This window comes from Sebastes umbrosus, chromosome 11, assembly GCF_015220745.1.
Source record: "Sebastes umbrosus isolate fSebUmb1 chromosome 11, fSebUmb1.pri, whole genome shotgun sequence".
NCBI lineage: Eukaryota > Metazoa > Chordata > Actinopteri > Perciformes > Sebastidae > Sebastes > Sebastes umbrosus.
This window is the reverse complement of record NC_051279.1, coordinates 9,044,959-9,056,785: the sequence shown is the minus strand read 5'-3', so window position 1 is coordinate 9,056,785 and position 11,827 is coordinate 9,044,959. Positions and strand designations below refer to the sequence as shown.

Sequence of the window (11,827 nt, the reverse complement as noted above, 5' to 3'; positions counted from 1 at the left end):
TTGAGAAACACACCTTAGCAAGCCCCAGAAGACCAGGAACAAACTCTAAGACCTTTAGAACCTAGGGAACAAAAACCTAAGTTCCCCAGAAGTTGAGAAACACACTTCAATAACCCCAAAGGTCCAGGAATGAACCCTAAGACCTTCAGAACCCAGGAACCAAAAACCCCAAGATCCCCAAAAGAGGAACACACTTTAAGAACCCCAAAGGTCCAGGAATGAACCCTAAGACCTTTAGAACCAAAAACTCCAAGATCCCCAGAAGAGGAACACACTTTAAGAACCCCAAAGGTCCATGTCGAACCTTCTTGGAACTGAGACAACTGGCAGAAAGGCTAGGCATGTGGAGGACGGTGAGATCACACTGAGTTGGACATAGACAGGAGTGTCTGCGCTGCACTTGGGAGGGGGGGCAGGTGAGGGAGATGTGGGGGGAGGGGGGGTCACTCAATGGAGCCTTCAGATGGCGCTTTAAGTGGGTCCCCAGACACTTTACACACTCCGCCAGATGGCATTGGTCTGAACACAACTTTACAAGCAACCTGTGAACCTATGGGATGCCACATCATCATCGTTATTATTAATATTATTATTGTTATTATTCATAGTATTAATTATAAATATTATCACAACATTCAAACAAGCTTTGGCCTTGGCGTTAAGAGCTGACCGCAGAGACATTTGCAAGAGTAAAGAAATCCCCATTATTCTACAAAAAAAATGAAAAAGAAAACAAAAGGCCAGGCCTTAAAGATAGAGAGAGATACGCAACATCACTGGGTGGGTCGGGCTGAATCAGGTTGGGATCAGGTCGGGTACTGGGTTTAGGGATTCAGGCCGTACATTCAGGGAGGCAATGTTAATCTTTGGTATTACGATGGGATTCTACAGCTAAAAGTGCCCATCAGAAAAAGTCTTCAGTTTCACACAGACATACAGAGCATTGTTTAAATAAATACTTACAGTATATAGATAGCATAAATAAATAACCAAATAAATAGAGGAAAGAAAAAGGGAAAAACAATAAATACACAAATGCAGTAATAAATACATTGATCAGATCAGCAATTGCATTTGAAACGTTCTCGGTTTGATTTAACTATTGGCTATAAGGAGGCATGTTAAAGCCGTTCCTTTGTGGACCAAAAAAATGACCTTGTACGTCTGCAGGGCTGAAACAAACTGCCCCACACTTCCATCGTGTTTCTATAAATAGAGCGATGTGCTTGAAATCTGTACAAAAAGGGCTGAAAGAATCACATTCCTCCATTTTTCTAGACATCTGTAAAAAAAAGATTTCGTAATGGAGCAGAGGTGTTTACAGTTATTTGGAAATGAGTGGAAAAAAATACTACAATGTCACTATACATTGTGTCAGGTGTAGCTCTTCCCCGCGGAGCCTTCAAAGGTTGTTTTGTAATTTTTTCTTTTTTTTTTGGCTTGATTTTTGAGTCAAAAAATGGCTGTGAAGCTTCCATTTGAAAGCTCAGTCAGAGTCTTAAAGCTAGACAGTTGCACCAACAAGTCTTGTTTCTGCATCCTACTTGTGTTTATTGATTCTGTCCTGGCGTACGGCGAGATGCGCTGCGGTTCCCCCTTGAAAACTCTGATTCATTCAAGGCGGGACCATCTTTACAAAATAACAGGAAAGGCTCCTGTTGATGGTGAATGATTGACAGCCGGGAGTCACGGACGCTACAGAACCCTCCTGATAATTCCAGGCTCCGAACTTGGAACAACGCCATACAGTCCCGTGGAACCATCACCATGGAAACACATGCTAAGAAAGGAGAATAATGTTCTTCAGAGAAAAAAAATGGGGTTAAAAAAAAGCCTTTTCTTCCTCTTTCACCTTGATTCTTGAGGAAAAAACAGGACCATAAGAACATTGGGGGGAGGATTAACGTCTTTGGATGATGGTGGTGAACACTTTTGATTAAGAAGTTACACAATGGAGCTCTCCACATGTGAGCAAACGGCACCTCTTGATTCTTCACGTTTGGAGAGATGACTATAGATTAGAAGGTACACCAAAATATGCTTCCTCCTGATTTGTAATACCCTCATTATCTCTAATCTAGATAATCAAAATAATGCAATGAGATGGTGTCTATGTAAGGGCGTGACTCTTCTTTGAGTCAAATCATCTTTGCACCCTTGACTATACAAGCAGGACCTCACGTCCTGCGATCATATCACTCTGGGTATCGCCCCCTTCTATTTCAAGGGAGCGATCAACTTTGGTTTTGGGAAAATGCTTCATCTTCATAAAATCATTTATAATAGCTGGCTCCGTCGCTCCTTCTGATAACGAGGAGGACATTTATTACGGCCGATCTCTGCCTAGACCAGTCTATGTGCCCCCTTGCTCCATCAGCGCCCTCCCCACCGCACCTCCTCGGCGGTCCGTCATCATGCCGTGCTGCAGGACACTGCGGAGGAGGAAACGCTGGAGCCCGAGGAACCCGTGGAGGAGGGACGGCCCTCTTCTGCCCACTTGTTGACGTTGCGTCGGCGGGCGTTCATGAAGAAGTTGCTGACAGTGGAGAGCTCCAGGCCCAGCTGCTGGGAGATGGTGATCTGCAGCTCTTTGGTCGGGCGGTGGTTCTCCCTGAAGATGGCCAGGAGCGTACGCCGCTGCAGGTCCGTGAACACCAGCCTGGTGCGCTTGGGGCCCTGGTTGCGCTCCAGCTTGCTCTGCTCCTGCTCCTTCCGCTTGCAGGCTGCAGGCAGATGGATAAAAGATAAATTAAAAAAAAAGGAAAGGGGAAACAGGTTAGCTAACAGACTGGCTGGCTAACTAGGACAAATGGATTAAGCCGAGGGAAAGTGGATTTGTTGAAAGAAAACAGATTAGCTAAGCAACTTTGATTAGTTAAAAGAGATGAATCAGCAACTTGTTTCATTGTGCAGTAAAGGAATCAAGATGTTCAACCTATCACATCTTATTGCCAGTGAGCTGCAGTAAGGCTGCTGGGAAAAAAAGGCAGATTACTACATCCAGGCCAAAGCTCTTCATGGTTTTCATTATGCTCTTCCTTTCGCTTTAGGAAAACACGGTATATTTTTACATGTATCTGGCCTTGAGACAAAGCGCAAAATCTGGTGTTGTCATCCACTTACTATGTCTTCCAAAAAAAATAATCACATTCAAATACATAAACGCAGTAAAGCTCTCACTTTGCAAAAGGACCGATGAACCCATTGGGTAATCATTTTCAGACGAAATCTGTCTTTTGCTACGATGTCATTTCTGCAGCTTATTTGTCGACAGAACGTATGGACTCTGGCTTTTACATTTTAAATTACAATCTTCACAAGAGAAGATAACACGAAGGCCAAAGCAAGACACATCATAAACATGTATTTACAGATTAGTACGACGCTACTCAAAACTATGAATTAGATTTGTAACATCTTGTGACTGCCTTTAAAATAAAAATGCACATTTTAGATTCTGCCTTCCTTAATATGCTGTATATTTCTGTATCGGTTTTATACCACAGAGGAGAAATTAGCTCAATGTCAAAGTTGGCAATATTTAAACTTTTTAAGTGGTAAAAAGAGGTGATGAAGCCTCCTGGTAATTTGTTTTTTAATGCCAGTCTCGCTTACACCAAGCACAAAATACAAACTCAGGGTCTGGGTTAAACACCGCTGTAGCTGCGGCAGCCCGTCCAATTATATAATCAATATTTCCTCACGAAAAGTCTGAAATTTAAAAAAAGAAAAGGGAAAAAAAAAGCCAGTTTTGTTCAGTGAGGAAGGGAAAAATAGCCTGATGTGTGTGGGTTGAGCTCAGATCCATTTTGAGAATCAGACGAGCATTTTGAATTCAGGCGGCATGTTCCTCTCTGCATATCCATCGCTGAACCTTTCACCTCTAACACGCTGTAATTCTGTATTTACAGGAAACACAACACCAACCTCTGCCTTTGTGTACCGAGCCAACTCCCCCTCCCCTTCCTCCACTCCTCTCTCTCTCTCTCTCCTTCTCTGTCCATCTCCTTCCTCTACCTCTCTTCTCTTTCCCTTAGTGGACACTTCAACATCATTAGTTTCTCATAAAAGTCATTTACATGTGGCGGCAGTGAGTGAGTAATAATCACTTTAGGGGGAACTAATTTATTTTCTATTAAAGGCAGGTTACGTCAGGGGTGAGTGAAACAAGCAGAGTCGGCATTGCCCAGGGTGTTTAGAAGCCTTAAGTGGACTAAAACATATTTGGGGGAGTCGTGCAATTACCTAAATGCACACTTTTAAGAGGTTTCAATCAGCACTGTGCGGTTGAGCGACTGTTTTGCTGATGGTATCAAATGCTTTTCTAAGTGTAAGCAGTGGTGTATGTGCAGACAACACAACGGGGCATGCACATGCACACAAACACTCACACACACACACACACTCTAAGGAAGGACCAGTGGATTGGAGCCAATGCTGGACTTGTATTGAGTACTGGCCTGAAAGTTTGAAATCTGTAAACAAAAAAATTTACTAAGTATGATTGTGCTATAATTAGGGCTGTCAAAATTAACGCATTAAGTCTAATCTGTTTTAATGACACTAATTTCTTGAACGCATTAACGCAACTTGCGATTTTTAGGTTGTAGTGGGCTCAGTTTTAAAGCTAGAGTGAAGATAAACCGTGGCACGGACGCTGAATAAGAGGCTAAATAATGCTTCAAACTTGCCCTCATTTTTGGCGAGGAAAAACTGGCATGACCATTTTCAAAGGGGTCCCTTGACCTCTGACCTCAAGATATGTGAATGAAAATGGGTTCTCTGGATACCCACGAGTCTCCCCTTTACAGACATGCCCACTTTATGATAATCACATGCAGTTTGGGGCAAGTCATAGTCAAGTCAACACACTGACACACCGACAGCTGTTGTTGCCTGTTGGGCTGCAGTTTGCCATATTGTGATTTGAACATATTTTTTGCAGTGCCTGTGAGAGTTTCTGGACAATATTTGTCATTGTTTTGTGTTGTTAATTGATTTCCATTTCCATTTCCCAATAAATATATACATACATTTGCATAAAACAGCATATTTGTCCACTCCCATGTTGATAAGAGTGTTAAATACTTGACAAATCTCCCTTCAAGGTACATTTTGAACAGATAAAAATCTGTTAATTTGTGATTAAATGCAATTAAATCATGTGATTAATCGTGATTAAATATATTAATCGATTGACAGCCCTAGCTACAATGTTTTAAATATTAAAACTATTATTTGATTTAGTATTGAGTTAAATTAGGATTTGTGATATTTGAAATGCTGTTTCAGAAGCTTTCACACCCTCAGCAGAACATAAATGTGGAGGTAACACTTAATCTTTAGATATTTTGAGCATTAAAACAGCCAAAACAGCCTCCACTGTAAAAACATTAAAAAAAAACATGTGAACAAGTAATTTTTGTTCAGAAAAAAAGTCTTGACTGATCTCACAATAAGTGAAGAAATCTGCCAGAACAGTAAGATGTTTCCAGTAAGATGTGTCTTTTTCAATTATTTTGTGGGGAAATTAATGTCTGTATTTTGAAACAAGACAGGAAAAGGCAGAACGCATCTCGAGAACCAAGAAAAATATAACTTTATATCAGAAAAAGCTGCTTTCTGGTGGAATCTTGCTGCACTGGCAGATTTCTTCACTTGTAAACAAGGTTTATGGTCCTCTATTATTGACCAAAATGACTTGATTAGATGGAGATATCAGCTAGCAGCAATAACCTTGAAATCCCATATTTCAAACACACACACACAATCAAACTCACACATGCTCCAAAACATACATTATATAAACCAAAGACGCTGCCTTTTGCTCTAAAAAAAAACCCAGCACTGACGCGTTCGATTGATTGGCTTACATCTTCCCATTGAGAGTCATCTCACACAGCCGGGGCTGATGTTTACTGTATGACCGGCTCTTCACTCCTCAAACTCACAGCGGCAAATTTCTCTCATTAGCAGTGGCGCTTGAGAAATAAGTGTGACCTTACTGGCGTCTTTTCCACACGAGTGCCATCACAACAGCAGCATCGGAGCCGGGTGGGGAGTGTGTGCGTTTGTGTGTGTGTGCGCGTCACTGTTGGACTTTGATTGCTCTGACATCCAGCTGAGTTTCTGAAACTTAAGTACTCAACTGGACATGAATAAATCTCGCCGTGATTTCCCCGCGTACGTCCTCCTTCTAAAATCATTATCTGAAGGAAATGTTTTGACTCGGGGATGCACTCTCGTCAACTTGAGATTACAGGTGCCTGTTAGCTTTTAGGCATCCGGAGCTCGTTTGCATTTCTGAGAGTTATCGAACCACGTCTCATTAAAATCTGAACAGGCCGAGATGTCAGCGGCATGTCAATATCACTACAAGTGAAATTATTATTTTTTTTTTCTCCAAATGCTACATTTTTCACGGGCGTTACACCATCCCCGCCATCAATATTTCTGGGTAGGGGGTTGGGGGAGGTGGGTCTGCAGCTATAGACGGTATATATACAGTGGTGCAATCTCAGCTCATGTAGTAATGAAAGGAATGACATGATAGTGCTGGCTAGCTTGCTTGTAGCGTGGATTTATGGCTTGTTGGAGTCGGGGTGTCCTGCCGCTCTCCTCCTCCTCCTCCTCGCCTCCATCCCATCCTCGGCTCTCTCCCTCACTGACGATCATAACGCCGACCATTAAGTAAATGCTTCCTTATGCTGTAATCATGTGTAAAAGGCTTACAATTACCATGCTATAAATCCCCGGTGCTGGGGCTACTCCTGGAGACATAAATATTCCCCTATAGGCTTCTTATGATCGTGGGAACAGCCCCTAATCATGATGTATGCCCCTGTCTCGTGTTGCTGAAACGTGATCGAAAGCCCTTTCCCTACCCCCCGGCGTCTCAACCTACACCCCCCCTCCCAGCCAGAACAGCCCCCCAACACCCCCGCCCAGCAGCCCCCCCAGCCCACCCCCTGCTGATTTCTTGGGCCAGGGGCTGATAGAAATTATTGATTAAATCTGTGCAGCTCAGACTCCTCGACCCACAGAGGCTGGTTAACCCCTTCAGCGCCGGAGTGGGGGGAGCTGCAAGAGCCAAGATAAAAAAACAAAAAAAACAACAGCCCTGTTTGTTAGGTGTTGGCCACGTCGGCCTGCTTACAATTCCCGATATGCAAATGGAATCGGCTTTGACCTTTGAGCCTCAGCCGGTAGAATGTGAACTGTACGCAGCGAGAGGTGGACGAGGCTTTGTGGCTTTCATTACTGTGGGGGTGGGTGCAGGCACTGGAGCCGACACGTAAACCGCATTGACCTTTCTTATTCATTTGGACCTTTAGTCAAGGGCTTCGGCCATCATCTTTAAAGTTATAGTCTCTGATCCCCCCCCTCACCCCACTCTCCTTGACTTTAAGTGTCGGAGCATGGCTGTGTGGTCTTTATCCTGCCTTCTTCTCCGACTAAATCCTGATTGCCTCCTCCACAGCCTGAGGTTGGGCTAGAGATGCATCTCATATACAGTGCAGTAATCCATAGAGCATACACACATACACACACACACACACACAAAAACAAGATACTGCGGATAAATCCAAGGGACCACCTCCTCCGTGTTTAGCAAAATGTCTCTGCAGAAAAGACAATTATTTGAAAAGAAGACAAAATGGCAGCAACAATGTTCCATAATTACTGTGCATCCAGACTCAGAGAGAGCTCTGCAGCCCTCCACATATCAGAGACATAGTTATGGAAATAACACGGTGCTGCTGCTGGCTGACACTGAAGGGCCTTCTATGTATTTAAGCGAGTGCTGCATTAAGGAGGATCATCTTAAAACTTGAGGCGTGAAGCAGAGAGCACTTGAGCTATCTTCAGACTGGGGAGCACAGGGCACCACGCATTCTAATTCCAGTCTCGATTCGCCGATGCGGCCGAGGTGTGTGTGGGCAAGGCGTGCTGCTCTTTCCCATGGAAATCAATAGAGGCTTGTAATTAAACAAAAGGGGGTTGGCCAGAAGGGGTGGGGGGGGAGAAAAACAACAACCCCCTTCGGAAAGTAGGTTATGTAGAAAAGTGCCGAGCTGTCCAAATTGTGGCTTTGCCAAGAACTAAATATGCAATTTCAGAGTGTGTGGGAGCAGGAAGAGAGCAGCATTGTCAAACATTAGCACACTTCTCTGTGTAGGGACTTAAATTTTTTATGAACCTGATTGATCGGCATGCTCGGACTCGGAGCACCGACTCGTTAAAATAATGTTTGTGTTTGTAAAAAAGATGAAGAAACAAAGATGCTGCAAATAAAGACAGATTGATTGACGATTGGAAATCTGCTCAAAGGAACAAAGAGCTGTTTTATCATGAGGACGATTAGGTTTTTTTGTGTGACAGGGAGAAGGCGCTTTGCATACAAAGCGTTCACACGTTCGCAGGATTGGATTCATCAAACAAGCATTTCTGTCAAATTACAGAGAGCAAACCACACAGATAACTCATCTTTAGATAAGAGGTTTGGGGTGTGATTGCTGTAACGTTTTGCTGAATGGAGGATGTACACATGTGCTCTCAGAGCCGAACAATCAAAGATCAATAATTGTGAAGGGATTGCAAGAGTGCAAAATCATTACCTATGAACTCTGTTGTGTTGTTGGGCTTAATCAGTCGAGCTGCTGACAGAGAGCGAAACGCAGTGATCAACTGGGCAGGCTCACACACACGTACTCCTCACAGACCCCCGCAGTGAGCACACCACTCACACACACACTCTGGTCTCATATTACTGTGTTCACTTGGATCTCTTTCTGTGCTCCGTGTATCAGATGGGCCCTCGGTCCCTGTGGAGGGACAACACTGTAACACGGCACTGTACAGCGTGCTGTCGTGTCTTCAATCCACATCCCCAAAGAATATTAAATGTCAAGCAGCAGATTACAATGTGCCTTTCAAAAAAAAAAAAAAAAAAAATCTTTACCATCTGAAATCTGTATAAATACTACTAGGCTCGCAATGAAAGATTATTTTTTATTTTTACCATTGCATCATTTCTTTATAATTTTTCCAAATAATTGTATAAGTAAAGTTTATAAAATGTCAAAAAATGGTGAAAAATGAAAAAAAAATCTGAGCCCAAAGTGACATCTTCAAATTGTTTGTTTTGTCTGACTAACAGTCCACAACGCAAAAAATGTACTGAATTTGCCAAAAAATATAAAACAGAAAAGACAGTAAATTCTCACATTTTGAGAACCAGCTGCTAGATAAGTGACTTTTATTAATTGATTATCCAAACAGATAATTTTCTGTCAGTGGACTAATCGATGCCGCACTAAAGATTACATGCGCCTCCAGTTAAGCAACAACCTCTTGTTTTCCAGATATGAAGAATCTCACCAACCTGCGAGGTGCTGCCTCCCCGAGCAGGACAACATTAGTATTTAGCCTCGCAGTAATTGCCTCGGTGACGACGTTGATAAAAGACGTCTGGCAAAAGCTCAAGTCTAATTTGCATCAGCTACCTTGCCAACTCAACTTCAGCCGCACGCTGAGCAGATATAAATCACTGCTAGAATTAATCAATCGCTCCAGAATGGCATATCTGCACAAATTATTTTGTGGGCTCAAAAGCGATTAAATTGCCAACCGCTGCTCACGCTGATCTTCATGGTTCATTTAAGAGGAGGACAAATGTCTGTGGCTTTTTTTTTTTTTTTTTATTGTAGCTACTGTACAAATCAATAGGAGCTGTTTGGGAGCAAAGTAAACAAAGGAATGGCACATATGGCCGTTTCTTGCTCAAACTGTCCTCAATGTGGCTGCTAAGTTCTTATTATCCAGGCTGTTGAGACAATAGACAAACCAGTGGTACATTCACAGTGGTGTGAAGAAGGGGAAACATCAGTATGATGCTTTTCCTCATGTCTCAACCTGAGCTGCATACTGATTGCTGGTGAGGAGAATTTTTTTTTTTTGGAAGACATGGAGAAGGAAGGTGTTTGGGGAAAACAAGAGAAGAGAGTGTGTCTGTTTGTTGTTGTGGTTTCTGTATGAGCATGTGTGCGTACGTACATGTGTGTGTATGTGTGTGTGTGTGAAGCAGATAGAGAGCAAAGCCAGATCTTACCCTCCAGCCGGAGCGAGGCCATTCTTTGAAACTCTGGCTCCTGCAGCCAGCGGGACATCCTCTTAAAGGTCTCACGGCCGGACTTGAGCTTGCCCCAGGGCTTGGGGTTCCTCAGGAGGTCAGACAGTGTGCCCTGTGACCTACACAGAACCCTCTCGGCGAAGATGGCCTGGGGGATGCTGTACCTCTTCAGCTCGGTGATGATCCTCTGGGCCACGTCTCTGGTGTTGATCTCCTCGCCGCCGCCTCCTCCGCCGCCCTGCGAGCCCGCCAGCATGCCCTCGCCAGGCGAGGACAAGGCAGACGACGAGGAGTGCAGGTGCTCGCCCATCTTGGAGGCCTGCTGGCTCGGGTGATGGTGGGGCTGGTAGTGCTGGCTGTAGAGGGTGTGAGGGTGGTGGCCCTGGGCGTGCTGGTGAGCCTCCATTTTGTTCAGCTGGTGCCCCACCGACACGTCGCCTCCTCCCAGGCCCGGCGGCGACATCTCGCGGCCGAAATCGGACGTCCGGCAGAAGAGGCTCCCACCGTGGACGTCGTAGCCGGCGTGGAGCATCTGGCCACCGTTGCCATTGGGGCTGTTGCCCAAGCTGCCATAGCCGTGCATGGAGGAGGCCAGCCCTGAACCCGCGGAGGGTGGCGACAGGCTCTGGGTCATGGCGAGGTCTTTGCCGTACGGGTTGTAGAAGTTGGTGCCGAGGCCCCGGTCATCACGCATGAGGGTGAAGCTGCCGATGACGTTGCTGACAGGGAGGCAGGGGTGGTGGTGGTGGTGGTGGTGGAACTTGTCGTCAAAGGGCTGCAGCGGGGTCAGGGTGGTGTAGGTGCTGCCTGAGCTGGACGGGGAGTCGCCGCTGTACCCCAGCGCAGACATGGAGTGGTCGAAGCCCGACGGACGGGGATCGGGCTCCAGGGACATGGAGGGGCCCCCGAGGGAAGGCCGGGGGAAAGCAGCCGAAAGGTCCCGCGAGTGCAGCATGGCCCTGCCGTCCTGGCTGTGAGCCAGATCCGGGTGACTGTGGAGGGACATCTCCCCTAGACTCCCATCCATCTTCAAATTTCAAACAAAATAAACGTGTACTTCTTCACCCCTGTGTGTGTTTTGTTGCTCTTCTTGCTTGTTATTGTTGTTCAACAGCCGGGGCTAACAGTCTGGAAGGTCTCTTGTTACACCAGACTATGGATTTTATTGATTTGTGAATTAATTGATTTCCGGGCTTATGGGGGTGTCTAATTAATTATCTGATAACGTTAAGTACTGTCTTCAAACTCCCTCTCAAACTCCCAGAAAACGAGTTTATAGCAGCAGCAGCATCCAGGAAGCTCTTTAACTGTGATTTATTTTTTTTTTAATTCTCACTTGTGCATCAGCACTCAGCTCCTCTCTTGTCTCTTTGGTGCTCAGCTGTGTGTTTCCTTTCCTCTGGCAGGAGCCTCGCTTTTGTGCCTGCGTGAGGAGACAAGACAGGCGACGTTACTCCGCTTGTATTTTAAACTTTCATCGTTGCAGAGAAGGAAAAAAGCAACCCGAATACCGAATCATCTCCATCAGTCTTTTAAACACTAACACACACTCAGTGCATCCCAAAAAAACAATAACAATAATAGAAGCATTTTGACTCATTTTTACATCACACATCACGAGAAAACACCTAATCACTTCAACCGAATCTCATTTTGAATAAATGTTTTTACGCAAAGTTATGGATACAGAAGCGC

General features: G+C 44.7%; 1 protein-coding gene across 1 annotated transcript; it reads right to left on the bottom strand.

The window, feature by feature from the left end:
* On the bottom strand, nucleotides 1-11,551 carry onecutl (one cut domain, family member, like). The gene is made up of 2 exons (XM_037786214.1): nucleotides 10,112-11,551; nucleotides 1-2,723 (listed from the first exon to the last, which is right to left on the bottom strand). The coding sequence occupies exons 1-2, from the start codon at nucleotides 11,157-11,159 to the stop codon at nucleotides 2,413-2,415; spliced, it is 1,359 nt and encodes a 452-aa protein (XP_037642142.1). The 5' UTR covers nucleotides 11,160-11,551; the 3' UTR covers nucleotides 1-2,412.
* Between the last annotated feature and the right edge of the window lie 276 nt (nucleotides 11,552-11,827).